This window comes from Cupressus sempervirens, chromosome 7, assembly GCF_028749045.1.
Source record: "Cupressus sempervirens isolate cs-2001-9-10 chromosome 7, ASM2874904v1, whole genome shotgun sequence".
Lineage (NCBI taxonomy): Eukaryota > Viridiplantae > Streptophyta > Pinopsida > Cupressales > Cupressaceae > Cupressus > Cupressus sempervirens.
This window is the reverse complement of record NC_143124.1, coordinates 491,000,729-491,023,786: the sequence shown is the minus strand read 5'-3', so window position 1 is coordinate 491,023,786 and position 23,058 is coordinate 491,000,729. Positions and strand designations below refer to the sequence as shown.

Below are 23,058 nucleotides of genomic sequence, written 5' to 3'. Positions count from 1 at the left end.
ACTGTACTCTGTTATAACTGCAGCAAGACAGAAGCAATTACTTGCTCGATCTACTTTGATTGTATAGTCACCATCCATATGTATGGTGATGGGGAGTCATGTTCCCATTGGGAGTGATTCCCGCATGGAATCATGACCATTGGATACACGACTTCCATGTCACACCCAATCAAGAGCCCTGAGAACTAATGTATGTTAGATGGTGGTCCACCGCAAACAAAAGCCGTTGCAAAGTATATTCACACGTAACAACAGTTGGTGATTTGGTGTATAGCCACTCTGATTTAACCAACTCAGTTTGGATTTAGTGGTTGACTTTAACAAGGCAGTCGAGGGTTTATAATAATACAATCAAAATTAAATTAAATGTGAATTTGAACTTTATATATTTATATACATAACAAGGTATTATTCTTATTATATGTTTTTCACATTTCGACTTAGTGTTTATCCGACTAACACTACAATCACATTAATTACTCCCTCTTACTTAGCAAGAATAAACATAAGAATAGATATTATCTCAACGTAATATTACATAAAGAAATTTTTTAGAATATCTTTGATTAGAAGATATCCCCTATTTAGATATCATCTTATGATAACAAGAGTAATGGCCTCTTGAATGTCAAGTCACATGACATTCATCAAGTACTCTTTGAGTAATAGCCTCTTGAATGTCAAGTTGCAAGATATTCACCAAGTACCATGAGTAATGGCCTCTTGAACATCAAGTGACATGATATTCACCAAGTACTCTGAATAATGGCCTCCTAAACATCAGTTTGCATAACATTCACTAAGTACTCAAAATGTTCATAAGGTATGTGCACACTCATTCTCAATAATGCTTACCATATGAACATTCATGGTTTGTTTAAGGCACTTAATCCACCATGCAAGATGTAATCTATCATGATATGCTTAGATATCATAAGATATCCATCATAATAGAAAATTAAGTTATTGTAAGATCATCACCTTTCAATAACTTCTGCAAATACAAGTGATAATCATTTGGATGTCCTCACTTCCTCATGATGCACACAGGGCCCATATGAAATAGTATTTATTAATCAGTAATTCATTAGTACAATAATCAAATATTCTGAGACTCTTCTTAGTAATTTCAACATACCAAGTTTACCTCGGAAGTGTTCCATCTTCATTTTGCAAGAGGCTTGGTACAGATGGTAAAGAATCGCGAACTCCTCTTAATCCAAAATTTCACAAAATTTTGAAATATGTTGATGTTCTTTAGAATACAAGTTTCTTTGAATTCAAGTTTGGATTACTGACTTTAGCGAAGGAAGCTAGATGTTTGAGTCTGTTAGGACATCTTGCAGTAGTATGACCATAGTTATCCATCTAAAACATTGCATTCTAGAATAATCTTTCTGTTTCTTTAGCGATTGGTTAAATTTTTTGTACTTTTTCCTTCTCAAATTAGTGGCGAGAATATGAATGTCTTCATTTGTGGATTTCATGCTGATTCCTCTAGATATCTGATTACACTCTTCTTAAATGCAGTCATCTTTTAGTCAGTCGAATTTGGGGAGCTTGGAGCAAGTACATATTCCTTGTCTAAAGTTTTCCCATGAAATGGAGAGTCCATTTAATGTTACCATAGTTAACTCCTTACTATCATAGATGTGACCAATTGTTAAGGTTGGTTTCTTAATTCAGTTATCCTCATAAAGTATGAGGTGATGGTCTCTTCTTTATTCATCTTTGTATTAGCGAGTTGATTCTTTAGAGTAAGACACCTACTAGTGTTGTTAATTTCAAACATGTCTTCTAGGGCTTTTAACATATCATATGTAGAGTCTAACTTTGTGATAATAGGTAGTAAATGATTTTTCACTCCATCCACCAATAACTTCATTGCTCTGGTGTTGTCTTTTTTCCACTGACTCTTTTCGTTGTCTTCCTTAGGTTTAGGGGAATTTACTTTAGTTATTAGGTCATGCTTTTTCAGAATTAGCATCATTCGTAATTTCAAGCTTCAAAATCTGAAGCGCCTACAAGTCTATCTTCAAGTCTAATGTCATTTACCATCTTGAAACAGTGTAAGGATTTTTCAACAATAAAAAAAATCTGATCTGAGCTTTTCTTCAGACCTGGTCTGATACCATGTTGATATTGCGATTATCAGGTTATATATATATATATATGATTTTCTGTTTATAATAACTCATACATCTTGTGCTATACACTTGTATTGGTCTGCAATGTATACGCTTCGTCTGCAATGTATTTACTGGTCTCACCATACTTTGTTGTCACTGCAGGAAGACAGAAGCAATTAACCTGTTTGATCTGCTTTGATTCTGCAGTCACTGTCCATATGTATGACGACAGGGAGTTGCATCTCCCATGTGGAGTCACGACCATTGGGTATGTGACTTCCATGTCACCCAATAAAGAGCCCTGATAACTAATGAATGTTTGACAGTGGGTCCACCACAAACAACAGTTGCTGCAAACTGCAGTCACACATAACAACAGTAGGTGATTTGATTTATAGCTACTCTGATTTAACCAACTCAATTTGGATTTAGTGGTCCATGGTAACAAGGCAGTCAGGGTTTATAATAATACCATTAGATTTAATTAAATGTGAATTTGAACATTATATATATATCAATTTCTATAAATAATAACAAGGTATTCTTCTTATTATATATTATTCACATCTCTACTTAGTGTTTATCTGACTAACACTAAAATCACATTAACACTAACTAATCCCATTCTTGCCCTACACAAATTAAAGATCCTTTCAAATGGAACTTTGCTCACACAAGGCCTTCAAACCCCATGATGATTTTATGTTTCACATTCTGCATTCCAACCTGGGAGACACCTTAGAACAAGTGGATATCCCTTAGCCAAAGCAACAAGGACCCTCTATAACTGGTTTCTGAAACTGATAGACACTCTACACAAACAGGCTCATTCTAGTAGTCCTCACAGATGACAAATCCTGATATAACTTTGGATGCAGGCCTGATCTCCACAAGACAAAAGCAGTTTAGGATACTCTTTTGGGATTTACAAAACATACCTAAAATGAGGATAGGGATTCTGCGACGTCCCTTTCTGAAAGAAGATTTAATAAATAATAATAATAGAGTTAAAATATAAAGTAAATAAATATTATTTTGTAAAACTTTGAAGAGACAAAATGTTAATTATATTGAAGTATCTAAAGAGGCATACATATGTAACTGATAAGATATTAGAGACCATTACAAAAGGTTTAAACAATTGCGTAGTCAATAAAACAATACTCTGATATTAAAAGTTTTTATTTTTATAAGCTCTATGTATATTTCCTGAGACATCATTTGGGAACCACTAGCTTGAAAAAAATGTATCAGATTGTCAGTAACAGTTCAGCAATCAAATATTTTTATGAAAATTTTAAAAACTAATTTCATTTCTCCTAAAGGAAGTCATTGCCTTAAGTGGACAACCCACAGACGATGCCAGAACGTCAGATTTGGTTTCTTGTTCTTGCATTGAACAATAAGATGCTTAGTCAGAATTAGGAAGATTCCTTTGGAACAGCGGTTATATATTTAATTCTGAACATATATATGGCAAAAGATAGCACCTGATGTTACTAATCAAATGCAGGAAGACAGTGGTGATGCCAGGTATTAAAAATTGATAAATATGAATAATAAATGATCTGTATATTGCTCGATCATTAAAATAGTTAGCACCAACTAATGAATAATGTCAGCTTCTGAATCCTCTCAGTGCCGTTCATAATCAAGCATCGGCTAATTAAGAGGGACACAATGTAATGCATTGATGGCAATTACAAGTTTGAAGACTAATTATAATGGAAGGGTGCGATTTGCTATATACCAAACCGATCACTTATGGAAAGAGGAACTTAGTACAAAACTTTGGAAATACAGAGATTATGTAAGGAAGAGGTGCATTTAGCTGTAAGGTAAGGGAAATACAAAGAGACATGTCCTTGGACTTCGTATCTTATCATTCCACAAAAAAGATATAAGTAAGCATTCATTATAATTCCCAATGGCCTCATTGATCTAGAGGGGAGAATATATGAAAGGAATTGGTAAATGGAATCATATGTATTGCTGGCAGCATTTAATTAGTTGATGCTGATGATTTTATACCAGAATGCTATTAACAGCTAATATATTTATGTTATAGAATTAATATCAGTTCTAATGGTAAGATATATATTACTATTATATAATTGTTAATAATAATAAAAGAATAAATATATATATGTAAGGTAGGGATCAGCATCCCTTTTAGCCTTGAGGGCACAGTCCCAAGACAAGATAAGGGCCTGGATCTATAAACTTTGAGGGAACTTATCAAATGGTCTTGAAGTGCTTCGGTTTGCCTCCAATGTCTTCTATTCTCAAATTTCTAGTAAGATCAGTCTTAATATTAAGAAAATATACATATTTAAGGAATCCAATTACTTCATGTGTAATAAATGAATGATATCCTCTATGTAATGATATAGAAATGGAAATATTATAACTTAGTCCATTCGATTTAGGCCATAAGAATATAAAAATGGGTCATTCTGGTTATAACGGGCCTAGACCTAGATGGGGATATTATAGTTTCTTTGGAACACTTGACCCTATAATTCACTGGTAACACAATGCCTGGGCCTAATTGGGCCACGTTTCCAAAGAAACACCCAACAAAAATCTTCACCAACCTTCAGTATCCATTGTAGGGTCTTAACCTGGTTACAAATATTCAAAATTAACAATTTTAATGCAAAGACATGCCTTCAAAGTTACCCAATCACAAAACCCTTGTTTTGACCACTTAAGGCTAGTTTAATGAGGGTTTTGTAGAACTATGCATTCCAAGCCATTACTCTGCCAACCAACACTTCAACTTCATAATGGGTCTGCCCTCCAAACCATCACCCATCCTTGACCATTGCATTTTATGCAAATTCTGAATCTTAGCCATCACTTTCATGCCAAAAACTCATGGAACGCAACTCGGGCATCGCCTTTTTGGCCAGATATACCACTTTCCACTCCTACAAGTTACAAGATCTTTAAGTACAGTCTCAGAGCTCTCATTTCACCCAATATGAGGAATCTCTAGTGGCAAAAATGAGCCTCGAAGCATTATTTTTGTGTTCAAAGCCTCAAAATCTGGGTGCCTGAACCATTTCCAGAAAATGACCTCAAAAATCTCTCACAGTTCATGATAGCACAACCAAAACCAAAATGAAGTTAATTCATGCCTCCATCGAATGCAAGAGTTTTTAGATCATTAATGCACATTACAGACCCGTACAAAGGTCTGCAACAACAAAGTTACCAGTAAATTGCAAGGAAAACACAATTTTATTGTGGCTTCAATCTTCAAAATCAAACACCAACCCTTGGCTCTGCCATACTAGGTCTTTTTAAAGCCTTTAAGATCTTTTCTCAACTATTAAAACCAACTTCAAGAAACATTTGAACTACATGTCTGTTGGTTTTCCATATTTTGCATTTTTGCAACACTTCAATATAGCAACTTCTACAAGATTTTGCAATTTTTTGCAATTGTGAAGCCAAATGATTCTAAATACATTCTAAATGGTCTATTATGACCTTATTGGACCAAATAAGACTCAGACACCCTAAAATTCCACACAAGACCTTCATTTACACACATGGACTAAGATGGTGCCTTGCACCACATTTTAGGACTTCTTTTCCAAGGAATCGAGACAAATGACCTACCACCTAATAATATTAACTATTCCATTCTTTATCACAACCTTGACATTTCTAACGAAGTGCACCACCTCTTGGAAGGGGTCTTATAATATCAACATATTCCACAAACACTTGATGAAGATTCACAAATGAATCTTCCAACTCCTTGCACAACCAAACTCTTGCTCAACCACCTATGTACTCCACCTCAAGAGAAAATGATCTATTTGCACACCAAATGAAGATAAAAGCCAACATAAGTCCTGTGGAATCCATTTTTTAGGGTTGTGGATGTGAAAAATGAAATAAAATTGCAAATTTTAGGTGGCTAGGTGTCCCTTTACCAAGCAGGCTTGGCAAAGGTTGTTGTTGGTCTAGTGTAATGTCCCCATCTCAGTGCTTAACATTTAGGTTTTTGATCCTGTATTTTAATATGTAATTTTCTTCCTATATCCTTTTCTTATTCAAAAGATGGAACCTTTATATTGCTATTTCCAAAGTGGTATGTCATTTGGAGGCAAGTGCTCATGATTTTTGGTATAAATATTGTTAATCTAATATTTATATTTAATAATAGATTAATTTATAATTACTTTTGATTTATATCCTAAAATGTATATATCATATTATTATTTTAATTCAACATATTGAATACAAGGCAAATATGATGAACAAGTAAAATACATTATATAGTATATGGTTATAATAGATTTACGTATATTATAATATTATAATGTTCATTCATTATAATATTATATCATCACAATATTTTAATAAAATATAGGTAATATATTTATTAATAATCTATAATATTGTCGATGTTTATTCTTTCATATCGTACTAGTTAGTCATATAGATAATTCTAACTCATTCATTTAATAATTATTAACTATTAACTATTAATGATTTATGAATACGGTGCATCACACCTCATGACCCTTAGCATTTAAACTATTGTGTAGCTACTCCCTTTCCTCTTTATAATATTTTGTGTGATGTGATTATAATGTTATAATTATATCATTATATATACTTTGTAGATATTATTAATAAGTCGTTTATTAGTTTTCTTTAGGATTGGTTTGATCCAGCCGAAAGCGCAGTTGATTTGGTTTTATTTTGATAGGGTTGTTACAACCAGCCTGCTCTGCTTGGGTCCGCTTGGGTCCAAACTCTAGTCCAGCTGGATCAAACCGGTTACCTTTGGCCCGTACCTTGTTTGGATCCTCAAGCAAAGCATTGCCAGACCATAGATTAGTTCAAACTTTTGTTGGACTAGACTTCCTAGATTAAATCTGATAATTAAGTACCAAAGGAGATAAAATGTTAGAGTTTTGAGTTTTCTTCCTTCATGTAGACATTCTTATCATCATAATAGTGATTACATTTGTTTCTGATAACATACTATTTTTTCCTATTTCTAAATAAATAATTAATTATAAATAAAATAAACAATATCTTTCATATTCACATGAAAATAGTTATAACAACTACTTTACATATTCAAATGAAAGGGATCAATAGTTATAACAGATTAACTGAGTCCTAGTCCATTGAAAGAGAGTCACTGATTTAACAATATTAACCAACTAACATATGTTCAACTAGAAGAGCAAATACATAAAAGTAAAGTACCCATTAAAAAGAAGATAAGTTGAATGCAAATCATATCTCTATCTTGTGCAAGTTTTGGCATCTAGTGGAGAGAAGCATTGTCAGTGGCTTAACCTCCCAATCGTAGACCTTTTAGTATCCCTCACAATCTTAATTGAGAAAGGCCCTCCCTACCTAGGATTAGGCATGGGACACCCCTATCCTGCCACTGAGCATCTTGGTGTTAGACCGTTGGCTAGGCAGCCATCTAGGCTATGGACTCCTTCTCATTAACCCATCTATCGAACTGCTAGAAATCCTGGCCTTTAATGATCAGAGAAGCAAGCATGCCCACTAAAACTACCCTAGCTAGGGATTTAAATGGACACTATTGCCCAATCACCCACTACTTGACTTAACGAGATTGGTACCACTTGATCACCATGAGCTGACTCAGTCTATAATATTTGTTAAGTTCATTAACTGTTCATTTTATATTTGATTACTTCCTGTTATCTTGCAGGTATTCATTGTTCATTTATTATCAGCCCACTCTCTTCATCTTGACCTTGCTGGTCATCCTTGATGAATCTCAGTATGGTTGTCTATATCCTTGAACAATCACTATTTATCACAGTCAATTAATTTCTGCCTAGCTTGTGCTTATGACAGATATTTACATAATGATTTCATGTTATTTCTTATCACTTTCCTTAACTCACTGAGAGTGCCTTCTCTTGTCTTAGAGGCATATAGAAGATGCCCTTGTATAAGTATTGCACAAGGTTGGAGATCCTTCCAATTTTAATTGAAGTTTTGAAAGAACAATCATAATAGTATGCAATAGAGAACTTTAATTTTTACTATGCATGTTTTATGCAAATAAATTTATGTAAACAAGGCATTCAATTCAGAGCTAGTCTATCTGGCTCTATCTACAATATCAATGTTTCTTTCAAAATTCCAATCTAGAATTTTTAGAGCCTTTTAATATAACAAAAATGGCAAAGAAAAATGTAGATAGAATGCACGACTTGATAAAGGTATTATCACTATTCTATTGCTACACCGGCTTAAGGCATCATCTACTCTATTTGCCTTACCCTTGATATAAATGATCTCAAAATCATAATCTTCTACGAACTCTAACCACCTCCTTTGGCGAGCATTAAGATTAAGTTGGGTGAATATGTACTTCAGTCCATGATGGTTGGATTTGAACTCAAATGGTTTCCTAATAAGATAATTTCTCCACATCTATAGAGCATGGACGATGGTTGCTAACTCTAAGTCGTGGTGCATAATTTTTCAACTTCTTGGATTCTTAAGCAATGACTTGGTCTTCTTGCATCAAGACACCCCCTAGTCCTTTTCCCGATGCATCTGTTATAACCACAAAGTGACCCTCAGGGTTTGGCATTCTACGTATCGGCGTAGTGGTTAGCTTCTGCTTTAAGTGTTCAAACACTGTTTTGCATTTTTCGGACTAGATAAACTTTTTCCCTTTCCTTTGTAGGTTAGTGATGGGATGTGCTATCCTAAAGAAGTTTCTAACAAATATTCTAGTAAAACCCTGCTAAACCCATGAAGCTTTTGACCTCTAGCACGTTCCTAGGGATCGACCACTCTTTCATTGCCTTGATCTTGATGGGGTCTATTGCTATTCCCTTAGCTGAAATAACATGCCCCAAATACTGAATTTCCTTCTGATAAAAAGAACACTTCTAACTTCCCATACAACTTATACTTGCACAATCTCTACAAAACTATTTCAAGATGTTTTTGGTGTTCCTCCTTATTCCAAGAAAGATGAAAATATCGTCGATAAAAACCAACACAAATTTGTCCAAGCAATCCCAGAATATACTATTCATGAATTTTATGAAAGCTACAGGGGCGTTAGTCAGTTCAAAGGGTAATATTGCGAATTCATAGTGTCTATTGTGGGTTTTGAAAGCAGTTTTGTGAATATCTTCTTCTTTAATCCGAAGCTAGTGGTAACCCGATTGAAGATCAATTTTGGAAAACACTGTTGCTCCTCTCATTTGATCAAATAGATCATTAATCTTGGGAAGTGAATATCTATTCTTGATGGTGACTTTGTAAAGCATTCTGTAGTCTATGCATTGCCTCATAGTTCGATCCTTTTTCTTGACAAATAACATTGGGGCTCCCTAAGGCGAGATACTAGGTTGGATGAGTTTCTTATCCAATAAATCTTGTAACTGCACTTGTAATTCCATTAATTTGATGTGGTCATCCTATATGGCACTCTTGATATGGGTTATGCCCTAGGTACCAAGTCTATGGTAAAATCAAATACCATAGAAGGGGTAAGCCAAGCAATTCCTATAGGAATATATAATGAAAATTCTTAAGATAAATATGTTTTTCTTCAAAGGATTCTTTCAGTCTTTTCCCTAATCTCCCCATCTTAAAAAATGTAATCATCCTGATACGTGGTTTCTAGCGGTTCATTCAGATATTCTATCCTTATGACAAAGATTTCTTACCCCTTTCTTCTACACCTCTTGAGTTGCATAGCTGAAATCTGTTGAGGTTTTACTTCATGCATTATTCCTTGAATGTTCATAGGGTTTCCTTGGCCATCTGGGCATTCCATTGTCTTTGCAAGACAAATTTTCTTTGCCTTGTGCTCACTGAGCCAATTTATTCCCATGATAATATCATAAGACCCTAAAGGTGCTACATCCAAATTAATCTCTGTAGTGAAATTCAGGAAGTCTACTTGAGCCTCAAACAAACATTGATCTACTCGAGCCTTTAACTGGTTTGCATACTCAATAGTCCAAGGTTTGTCGATAAATCCAATCCTTTTTAGAAAACTACTCAATAATCTTGGGGATGTAAAACATTTTGTGGCTCCAGTATCAATTAATATAGAGACGGGGTTTCCATAAATCTTACTTGGGGTTTCCATGGGGCCCAACTACTGCTCTTCTTGGTAGTTATCCAAGGCTACATGAATCTTGTATTGAAAAATGGCCCACTAAGGAGGTAAGGGAGGTTGTGCTTTCTGGTTGGAGGTGCCTTTATTAGGAAATTGGGCAGCGTAGTAGTCTCCACCACATGTGAAACAACCCTCGGCCAATCCCTTCTGCTCATTTCCCTTGTTTCCATTGTTACCGCTGAAATTTTCTTTAGATTCTTTACGATTATTCCCCTTGAAATTAGATTTGTTGGACTTAAAATTTCAAAGCTCCTTTTGTGAGCCTCGGATTCAAAATTGGTGGCGTTCGAATTAACCTTTCTTTTTTTGTCCCAGATGGAATGATCCTTTTGAACCTTGTGTTCTTGACGAATGACCCTTTCAAGGGCTTCTTCCATGGTTCATGGAGCCAACACATCCACAGCTCCCCAAGTTCTGTCATTCAGCGCCATGACAAATTTCCTAATCTTGAGGATCCTATCTTGCCGATAGGTAGGGACATATTTCAGTAGTCAGCTGAACTTTTCCCAATATCCATGCACTATTGTTTACTGTACAGGGTAAAAGGATACTTATCGCATGTAGTATGGCAAGATATAACATAAAATAGATACTTTATTCGTATACGCAGTATGCACTCAATGCTTACAATATGATTTAGATGAATACAATGATTATGGTTCTTCCGATAATGTCCCAAAAGTCCCTACCGGACGGTGTATATACTTTCCTGAAGGGGTGACTCAACCGTCATGCGTCTGTTCGGATACTATTCTACCTGTCGGCTACAATATAGAATTTACCGACAACATCACCCCCCCCCCCCCCCAAAAGTAAAGTCATCTCCGGACGACAATTACAAAATTACTGAGACAAATTAACAAAATAGAATAGATCTTTTTCCATCACATCACATTCACATTCCTCCCGTGCCTGCACCAAATTGGTCTCTAAAACACGTTGCATTTGTAGCCTCTACTAACACAATACTATCTCCTTAGCCAATTTGACCTTGATAGCCACCTGTGTCGCCTTCTCTGCTTCTGGTTCTACTTCTGACTCATGGGTACGCTGAGCCAAATGTCACTCTACTGCCTCCAACTAGATGATTGGCTCCTCCCGAGCTCTCTATGCATCCACCAAGATAGCCTCATGTCCAACACCTACTCTGAGTCCCTCAAAGTGTAGCACCCCTCTCGAAAGGATTCTCTAGTGCCTTCTCCACCTTTGGCATACAAACACTTCATGCCTGTAGTAGCTCCAGGTCTAATCAACTGGTTACACTTCCCATGATTGATAACTTAACTGACCGGGGGTCTAGCAGTAGGGTCCTGGGGCTCTGCCCCAGGCGTGCTACCTGTCACGATACAAGGTAGGGTCGCCGCCAAGACCAAATTAGCACTCTCAAACCCACACAAAAGTCCATGGAACATACCACTTTTGTGATTTTCTTCTGATCCCATACTCTTTCTGCCAATCGCTAATGTTTTACTACCTTTTTGTGTCTTTCTCTTCCCTTTAGTATCATACATTATTCATTGTGAATTGTTTTGATTTGTTGACTTTTTTTTTTTAGAACCTCCTATCACCCTTCTTCTATGTCCATACGGTGGTCTCTTTGTTATGTTACAACCTCGCTGCCAATACCATATGGTTTCTACATGTGAATTGGTATAAGTTCTTCTGTTTGTGTTGGTCCCTCTCGTTATGTGATAACCTTGTTGCCAATACCGTAAGATGTACGGCTCCACAATGCACTACCTCCGTAGAGTATTCTGTATGGTCACCAAAGTATGCACTAACAATGGCCATATGATAATGTTTTGTTTTTTATAGCTTTCTGCTTGACCATACGGTGCTCTTCCTAGGCGGTACGGAGTAGTGTACAGTACTTGTTTTCCTGCCTTTGTGCCGTATGGTGTTAGTGTACCACCTGTATGATATCTACTTATCTGTCTGGCCATATGGTGATCACTTGTGATCTCCTCTGACCTTTTCCCTGGCTGTACGGTGCTCTCTGTTCTTTATCTGCAATGCTTGATTCGTACTCCCCAGTCGTATAGTATTTATTTCATTCCTTTCGGGTCGTATGGTCTCTATCCTCTGCCTATAAGTGATCTCCTCATCCGTATGGTGTGTCAGTGTACCACTTGCATGATTTCTATTCCTCTTCTTGGCCGTATGGTGAATCACTTGCGATCTGTACAAGTCTGTACGGTCCACTACATTCCCTTTTCATACTCCTTAAGCTCGTATGTTCGTACGGCCCTTCAGTTTGTTTCTCCCTTTATGTTTTCTTTCTTCCATACGGTGGTTATTCCGAGTGCTTCTTTAATGCTTTTTTTCTTGCGTATGGTGGTATGATCATACGACTTCCCAGTTTGTACATCCATACGGCTTCCTTGTTATCCCTTGCAGACAGGTCTTTCAACTATATGGTGCATTATATAGCCTGCAGTTTATTCTTTTATCACTGCTCTACTAACAAATTACAATTTCACATTCTTTATTATTATTTACATTTACTTCTACATATATACATTAATAATTACTATTTTTATACTGTCTTTCCGTTGTTCGTCCGTGGAGGAGGCGCGTTATTTCTTTCATGGTAGATTTTCAATTTTGATCCATTCACTGCATCAGGCACCTCCTTCACATCCAATGTCCATAATTTGATTGGTTCATTATCGCCAACTTCGGTCCCACCCATTTAATTTTAAATTTGCCTGGTCTAATCTCATTACGCCCATTATACTTTAAAACTAACTGGCCTCATTGAAATCTGTTCAAGTGCTTGTCATAACGTACCTTATGCCTATTCTGTGTAACCTTTGTGACCCATTGTGCTTGTAGTCTTCACTCATCAAGTTTATTTAAATTATACAGTCTTTCCCTCAGGTTTCCATATCTCTTGGCTTGTTTTCGTTCGCAATCCTCGAACTTGATACCATGAATTTCGTCGGTTGCCACTCCTTGTCGTCAATAACTGTATTCTTGATTGCCGACTATATGATGTGTTTTCCTTGCTGCCAGTACCTTTCTACTAAATCTGTGGTGCGGTGTAACCTTTTCTTTCTACGTGGTTCGTTTATTGTGTACCGTACAGTGGAATCTTTCCTTTTGCTTGGTTCATACGATATGTTCTTTCCTTCAACTTCAACTTTAACTGCCTTTCCTATTTCTTTGTATTCCTTCGGACATTCATTTTCCTCTCCTTTATTACCTTCATCGACCCTTAACATATTATAGCCCAGAAAGAGCTTGTAGTCCTCCATTTGCCAATGGAGTAGGCCGTTAACTGAGTCCAAGTCGTCATTGTTTGACCCTCCTAGTCTCAATACTCCCTCTTCATTAGGTTCCATTCTCTTCTTCCCCTCATCATCCCCTCCACCTTCGCCTTCAGAATCTGACAACACTACTTCCTCACCTATCATCTATGTGTGCAGGTCAATTATAAATCTTTGGCCTCCACGTTCCATGGATAGGGTATTTCATTTCCAATCATGTTTCACTTTTGCTTGCACCAACCAACCCCATCCAAGGATAGCGTCATAGCCTTCTCTTTTTAGCAGAATGACCATGAAATCTAATAGAAATGGTTGCATTCCAATAGTTACCGGTTGCATCATCAGGGTTCCTGACGACTTGATTCCGTGCTGATCTGCAATGAGTAACTGAAATGTAGGTGGCCACAACATAGGTTGTCCTAACTTTTTCCATATATCCTCTGGTAACATGTTTATGCTTGACCCTCCATCCACAATTGTGTCTATAAGTACAGTTCCTAGGATACCCATCTCTACTACTGCCAGATGCTTTCCTGTCGTGAGTGTTAGTAGCATTGGCTTTGCTGCAGTCGTTCTGCTACCATCCTTTCCTGTTTCCTCCATTGCTTTTGGGAGTGGTGTCATTCAAAATCGCCATCCGTGACTGAGGCATTATAAGGTCATTTAATTTTATAAGAACTTCTATTTGCATTACCTACCTTATCATGTTTTGTTCAGCTAGGTACCTCTTTGAGGTATCGACAGTGTCTTTTGCTTGCAGCTTCCTTGTTTCCATCTATTTTCCCAACTCCACTTGTGCTTGTTGCAACCTCTTCTTTTCTTCCTCTGCATTAGGGTATTTTGCCTTCTTTGCTTGCTCACGCGTAATGGCTAGTGTTTCCTCATCACATGTTTTGATGCTTAACAAATTTACCCCTGCTTTAGTCATTTCGAATCTTTGTGGTCTCCTGAGCCACACCATTTGCATAACAATTGCGACGTCTCCTTCGTGGTACAATCTCTGGCGAAGTGCCCCCAAAGGTTGCATGCATGACACTGTGTCATCGACTGTCCACTCAAGTCATATTGTATCCGACTCCAACCTCCATTGTTATTATTGTTATTATTATTACCATCCCTTCCACGCCGGTTATTATTGCGATATCCTCTGAGGTTGCATCGTTGTTCGTGTTTGTTCCGATGGACACTTCCTGCATCAATAACACTTGCTAGTGTCCCTTTGACTTCATATTGAATGGGCATTCCTTTATGGAATCTCCCACAATCTGGCAAATATCACAAAATTGTTTTTTCAGGCAGGAGCCCTTTGTGTGGCCTTCCTCCTTACAGTCCATACACCACAATTCCCCCTTTACCGAGTCAGGATTCTTTTTCAGATTTTTAAATTCTTTCATCATCCGTAGCATATCCTTCTGCAACGCTTAAACTTTCTTTCTTGATTCTTTGTCTCTATTGCTACTCTCGGACGATGAATCGTCTGAGTCCGACCATTTGTGCTTCTTCTTCTTGCTTGTTTTTTGTTCTCTCACCAGATCCATCGCTTGATTATACGCATTTGCATATGATGGTGGAGGTACAATCTTCATTTTCTTCTTCAAAGCTGGTCGTAGCCCCTCAACGAACCATCGTTTCTTTAATCCGTCACTTGGTGGGCTCTCCATCTTCCTCACCAACTCTTTTAGCCTTCTTGCATAGACACGGATTGTTTCGTTCTTTTCCTTCTTTGTGCTCTATATTTTTGCTATGATTTCATTATTGTCCCTTAGCAGTCAGAACTTTGCTATGAACTCCTTCCTGGCATTTGCCCATGTAGTTAATTTATGAGGATTGACATTCGCAAACTAATCAATTGCTACACCTTGCAGGGTTGCTAGAAACTGCCCAACCGAATCATCCTCATCTGTTACACCATTTGCAGTCCATATTGTATCACACGTCGTGCAATGTTTGATTAGATCTGTTGTCCCATCACCATTAAACTTCGGCAATTTCTCCTTTGGTCCTGCCATTGCTACTTTCTTTTGATTCTGTGGTACTTGCTGTGTACTTGTGTTGTTCTAAGTACCCGCGTTGTTTTGAGCACCCGCGCTATTCTGCACAACCGCACTGCTTCAGACAACTGCCCTACTTCCAACAATTGTGTTACGTGGTGAGAAAAGATTTTCCTCAAGTGAAGTTGTTTTATTCTCTACCTGTATCCGTTCGTCGGGTGTATCAGGAACGAAGAGTTCACTCTACGCTCGTGCTCCTTCGACACTTCGAACCGTGCGAGTTATTTCCCTTTCGTTCAGATTCTCTACCCTCGGTATATACAAGTTAAGGAACTCTTCCCTTGTCTCTTCCACCAAATTCAATCACTGTCAAGTCTCTTCTAGCAATTCCTCGGCACTCCTCAGTCTGCTAGGTGAATGCACTCCCTCTGTCTGTGCTCCTTCAGCCCCTCAGTATCCGTCGGTAATCTACTGAAACTTCTGTCTGTGCTCCGCCTGTTGTGCTAAAATTAAAACTTCCTGTGCTGTGCGTATTTCATCCTTATCTTTTATCTTATTCCTATCTTTGTTAAGCAAATTCAACATTAATCTTCATAACACTTCCTTCGTTCCAGGTTCGACTGGCAACGACACCAAATTTTTACTGTACAGGGTAAAAGGATACTTATGGCATGTAGTATAGCAAGATATAACACAGAAAAGATAGTTTATTCATAAATGCAATATGCACTCAATGCTTACAACTATTAGGTCCCCTTGCTTGAGGCTCATAAAGTCTAAAAACTTCTAATCAAAAAGCTTTGGGGTGGCCATCAGTTCTTGAAGATGGTAACAAATTTGTCCCAGGTGATGTCAACAATCTTGATGTTCAATTTCATCTTGGTGTTTCCCCACCAAATAGCTGCTTCCCTAGAAAGGTGGTAGATTCCCCAAACCGCCTTAGAGGGTCAGACAAACTTCTGATCTCAAAATATTGTTCCAGTTTTGTTAACCAAGCCTCAACGGCTTCACCAGATTCAGATTTGAAAAATCTATGGGGTTTAATCTTCTTAATGTTAGTAGACAGATGACTGACTATCTCCTATCTCTTTTGGTTTTCAAATGGTGTTTTAGGAGGTTTAGTTTCGTGTGCAGTGTGATTAGATAACTCTTGCTTTGTTCTAGGAGGAGGGGAGGAGTGAGTATCCTCCTGTCCTTGCCCAAATTGAGCTTCCAAACAATTCATTCTTTTCTCCATGTTTTCCATCCTAGTTTGAGTGTCCCACAAGACTTGGACCACCAAGTCCATGGGATTTTGAGGAATGAAATTTTGAGGGATGGAATTTTGAGGAATGGTCACATCGGATATCTCATTCTCTATATTGTCTCAGTTATTTTCCATAGTGTTTGTTTCTTGAAATATACAATTGGTTCTTTTATCAATATTATATTTTCATACATATGCTCAGGAAGAGAGAAGACACAATTGTTTACTCAAAATAAGTTTAATACAAAATGCCACTTGTTCTCATTAGTCTTCAATAAACAAAAATAGAGATCTGTTGCCATTGCAACCATATTTATTTACAAAGTTCCTCCCTCTTCTGAGGGCACATAGAAATACTTTATCAAAATATCTTAAGGAAAATGGACATCCAATTCCTGGGTATCCTGTCCATTCCTTCCTTGGGCTTTTCCTTCCCTTTACAAGGTATAGGATAGATCATAAGGGGATTCGTTTGTTTGGCATTCCATGCTTGAATAAGTTTGTTTCTCGTATTTGCTTTTTGGTAGGAGTCCACTTGACTCGTTCCTTCTTGATTTGAAGAAAAGCATGAGCTAGAGTTTCATCATCCTTGGGTGCAACACAATAGGAGTTATCCAATTTTGGCATGTTCTTAATTAGAAAGAAGAATATAGGATGGCTGGATTTCTTTTGAGGAGTAATTCGGGTGTGCATTTCCATTTTAACATTACATTTTCAGTTTTCTAAGCAAGACAATGATGAGCCCAAGGTTCAGTGTCGAACCCAGAGCTCTAATACCATATGTATGATACTAATTTTTCCCATTTCTAAATAAACAATTAATTATATACAAAATGAACAATATCTTTCATATTAACTTGAAAACAATTATAACATTTGTTCTATGTATTCAAATGAAAGGGATTGACAGTTATAATAGATTAACTGAGTCCTAGTCTATTGAAAGAGAGTAACTGATCTAACAATATTAACCAACTAACATATATTTAAATTGAAAGAGTAAATACATAAAAGTATTGTACCCGTTAAAAAAAAGATAACTTGAATGCAAATCATATTTCTGTGTTTGTGCAAGTCTTGGCATCTGGTGGAGAGGAAAAGCATTGTTAGGGGCTTAACCTCCCAACCATGGACCCTTAAGTATCCCCACACAATCTTAACTGAGAAAGGCCCTCCCTACCCGAGATTAGGCATGGGACTCCCTTGTCCTACCACCGAGCATTCTAGTGTTAGAGGGTCGGCTAGGCAACCAACTAGGCTATGGAGTCTTTCCCATTAACCCATCTATCCAGTTGCTAGCAACCCTGACCTCTAGTGATTACAACAGCAAGCATGCCACTAAACCTACCTTGGCCAAAAGATTTAAATGGACACTATGTGCCCAGTTACCCATCGCTTGACTTAACAACAAGATTATTACCAGTTGATCACAATGAGCTGACTCAGTCTATAATACTTGTTTAAGTTCATTAACTGTTTATTTGATTTGATTTTGATTACATCTTCTTATCTTGCAGGTATAACTCATTATTCATCTATTATCAGCCCACACTCTTCATCTCGACCTTGTTTGTCATCCTTGATGAATTTTAGTATGGCTGTCGACATCCTTTAACAATCACTATTTATCATAGTCAATTACTTTCTGCCCAACCTGGGCTTATGGCATATATTTACATAATGATTTCATGTTATTTCTTATCAGTTTCCTTAACTTACTGAGAGTGTCTTCTCTTATCTCAGAGGAATATTGAAGATGCCGCTATATAAGTATTGCATGGGGTTGGAGATCCTTCCAATTTTAATTTAAGTTCTGAAAGAACAATCATAACAGTAAGCAATTGATAACTTTGGTCGTTATGCATGTTTTATGCAAATAAATTTATGTAAACAAGGCATTCATTTCAGAGCTAGTCCGTCTTGCTCGATCTATAATATCAATGTATCTTTCAGAATTCCAATCTATAATTTTCAGAGCCTTTTAATATAACAAAAATGGAAAAGAAAAACGTAGAAAGAATGCATGACCTAATAGAGGTGTTATCACCCTCAAATGCTAGTGAAAACTAGAATACCTGGTATGGTTCCACACTTGTAGATTCTAGCAAACACTGGTACACATGAATTATGGTTAAGGAGCCAACTGATTCTATAAGAAATCACAGGTATGGACCCATGACATTGTAGGTACAATCTAAGAACAGAGCCAATGAGATATGAAATGCTAATACCAATGTGGAATTTAGAACATGACAATGAATGTGCAGTTTGCTATAGAGAGCTTTGTATAATATGGAAAATGCTATGGCAAATATGGTGCACGACACTACATGTGCAAATCACAGTAGAGTAATATGGAAATGCTATTGAAAATATGGAGCATGTGACGATGAATTAAGTGTGCAGATGGTAAAAGAAATAGCCAAAAAGATAGCATATGTGAACGCCCCCATTGATATATAATGAATCACATAAAAGAGATTGTCTTCTTTTTCTCGTGAGCATGCTTGGTTACGAGCAAGATAAAGAAAGCTAACAACTTCATGAGTTACACTCAAGAGTCACCCAAAGAGCGATAAGATAAAAGGCTAATATAATAGATAGGCCACTTGGAAAATAATATAGAAGGCCGATGATATGAGTTAATAATATTAAAACATTTTCAAAGGGCTGGGAATAATAATTTGATTCTCAGTGTTAATATAAGCATACCATCCTATATCTACACATACTTGTATATGCATGTACACAAGTGTGTGTGTGTGTGTATGTATATGTGATATTCTAAGCATATGTATCTTGGGTATACATCTTATTTTAAGTGGGCATATAGGCTCATGTATGTTTGGTTTGAATTTACACACATATACATATATATGCATATACATGTACAAGTATATGTAGGTACCATGGGTATCATTATATTAAGACATGCTAGTTATCACCGGAAGCTCTGAGCTCATACCTATATATATATATAACAATTTGTTCCATTTAATTATTTTATCATCTCATTAAATGCGCTGCCCAATTTAGCTCATAGTGATCACTTGGTATCCCCTTGCTTGCCTAGTCCGTTTTTCCCTCGACCAAGGTGGTTTGGGACCCATACATGTTAGCTCAATTGTAGGTGATGCCTTCATACCCTTTCCTTTTCTAGCAATGCTTCCCCCCCTTCGTCACATCCCTGCAAAAGAAATTTACCATGGTAATAACATATTTCTTATCATTTAATCAAATCAAACACTATAAAAAACTATTCATATTAGCTATCCATTTTCAATTCATATAGCATTAAAATGATTAACCATTATTCCAAATCCCATGAATTTATAATGAATAACCAACACTTCCATTTCACATGAACCATAACGATTAACTAATTTAACCAAATCAACTCACTTCACATGAAGTTCTCAATGGCTATAAAGAATATTTTTTATTTAAGCAAAAATAGGGTTGCAACGTATCTCACAAGTGAGCTGCATCATTGCAGCATATAAAATTAAATATAGAAAAACTCCAAGATAGAACAACTAGGGGTTGTGTTACCAGCCTCTTTATTGTATCATTTGTTATATACAAACACTTCCACTATGACATTCAAGATTTAAATTCTTTTGGCTAACATAATATTACAGATCAGTGTTGTACAAAAGGATTAAATGAGAATCTTACTTTAAGTCATTCTTAAACCAGTCTTGTAAGTCACAAACATAATTTTTTTATTGTATGTATAGATACTTGAGGTAGACTGATTGGGAAGTGAGAGTCAACGACGGAATATTTAGACATGTAATTGTCTGGTGGGTGTAAACTTAGGTCAGTCTGCATAGCCTTGTCAGTTTGTGTAGCCTTAATTCAAAGCCTACCATAAATAATTGGAGACTGTTAAAATTGCTTTATAAACACCAACTTCAGCAGAGGAGTGGGTAATTCTTTTTTTGTGTTTTTTGACAGCTATTGATAAAATACCGACTAATGAAGTCTGAGAAGTAATACTTTTAACTTACCAAACATATAAATGCTGCTGTCAGGCATTCATTTAATCACATGAATACTCAAATTCATATTCGATGTAACTTCTGTAATACAATGCAGATAAATTTAAAGATAATTCTTTTACAAATTATTAAAACTGGTAAAAATTCTCATATCAATTTTGCTAAGCATGATAGTATATCAGAATGATGTTTGAAATGTTCATGTACTCCTGCAAACTGAAGCTGGTCGACATATATTCTGACCTTATCATACAGCTCTAGCCAGCATAGAGAAGGGTAGCAAGTGATAAGGAGGGTTTAACAGGTTTATCGGGCTGCTACTATAGGAGATTTTGGGGTCCCAAACCTCTCTCAAGACATTGTTGCCATCCTTAGTATGTCATGTGCCCCCGCTCTAAAGTATGATTCAACCTTCCCCTTTTCTCTCAAAGGATGGCATCCAATCAGCACTCAATGAATCTCATCTAGTCAGCAGAAAAGATGCGAATGAGTTGTGGCTCCTTTCTATTTTATTTGATTCCTCAATGAAGTAGGATTTACAATGAATGGTATACCCGAGTTGAATATGTAGCAGAACCCACAAAGTATTTGATTCAAGATATGTGGTCAAAGATAATTTATAATGAAATCTTCAATTTTCACTCACTGGAAATGACCAATAATTTGGTAATGACATTTTGATATAAATCTTCTCAATCTTCATGAATATATGCACACCTGTGAACCTTGTACGAATCCACTGTGAATTGGCTAGGGGGGATTTTTTCCTCAAAGCCAATCTTCCCATATGATTTTCTTCTTAGTTCAGAAGCTGAACAATTGCTCAATCTCCACATCAAGGGTTTTACAAAGAAAAATACCAAGAATGAACTCTCTTCTTAAATCTCCTTTTTATACACCTTTAGAATTAATAAAATATTATTTCTTAAAATTTTAACTTGACAAGTGATTTTATTTAGACAACTTAATCAATTAATCATTTCCTTTTTACCTTCTACATAGCCTACAGGAATGAAGGTTAGCTAAGGGTCTACACCAATCACTTATGTTTGCAAAAAGGGACATTATAGGGTTGGCATGAACACAAGTGTAAAATCATGTTTATGAGCATAGCTTCAGCTTCATATAGGTGTTCTAGAATGAGTTCGAAATCCAATCTAGTGTTTTATTTCTACACAAGTCATTCTTTATTGTCTCTTCATATCTCACCCACTTTGGTTGCTTTTGTCCATGGTGACTGGTGTTGTTTAGGGGGTTAAGTTTCTCATCAATCCACTTTTAGAAATAGTGGTTGTATCATGAATTCATAAGGGGAAAAACATTGAAGGAGAAATCATTTACCATAAGATCTACAAATTTCAAAAGCTAATGGTAAAAGTGATTGTTTTGTGTGGTAGTGCTGGTAGCAATTGTTTTGTGCTTATTGATTAATTAAAAAGCATATTCTACTTTATCAGTATTATTATACTCAAGGTGCCAGTTATATGTACTATGAATGCATGATATCATCTTTGATTTGGAAACTAATGTACTAGTCATAGATTTAGAATTGTGCAATCTCAAGCAAACTCCTATCATACCAATGCATATCTTTCCATCTAAGCCCAATATTACTTTTATTATCAATTTTTTGGGTGTTGAAATAACTTTGTTGCTTCTCGTCCACCTCACGTTATATTCAGGTCTTATTTATTTTTATTTCAGGTTATTAATGGTCGAATTTGTGGGGAGATCTCTGTCTCACGTGCATTTGGGGATATGCGATTCAAGACAAAGAAGAAAGAGTTGGTTTTATTTGATATCGTCTTTTGTTAATATTTATGGTTAACACTTTTTTTTTTGGAGAAAATAAAGTCCGGATCCTAACAATAGTATCTTATGTGCATCAGAATGCTGGACGAAGGTCTTCAAGTCGGGAGATGGTCTCAAAAATTTGTTTCCAAGTAATTTTTTTCTAAACTGTAATTTGTTTGATTTGAAAGCAAGTTTTTGTTTCATAATTGTAGGCTGGTAAATTTTTAGATACCACCTGTTATTGTTTAGCCCACTAAAATAGATAAGCAACAATATGAAAGGTAGAAAATTGGCATAAAAGACATAATGACTTTATCCTAGGAAAACCCTTCCACAAGAAGGGGAAAACCCAGCCACACCAGAAAAATATGCTTTTATTAATATTAAAATATTCATGTACAATGCTGTCCTTTGAATACACTATATATAAAGAATTGAGAGAATTGAGAGACTCT

At 36.4% G+C, this 23,058-nt stretch overlaps 1 protein-coding gene across 2 annotated transcripts in view; it reads left to right on the top strand.

Annotated features, from left to right (window-relative positions):
* The window catches only part of TAP38 (thylakoid-associated phosphatase 38), a 128,050-nt gene that overhangs the window by 42,786 nt on the left and 62,206 nt on the right, over positions 1-23,058 (top strand). Inside the window, exons 5-6 of one of the 2 annotated variants that reach the window (XM_089791768.1) lie at positions 22,514-22,587; positions 22,699-22,752. In XM_089791768.1, the coding sequence (XP_089647894.1) occupies positions 22,514-22,587; positions 22,699-22,752 (128 nt within the window). Of the gene's footprint in view, positions 1-22,513; positions 22,594-22,698; positions 22,753-23,058 lie in introns of both variants that reach the window. The other variant, XM_089791767.1, reaches the window with a different exon arrangement.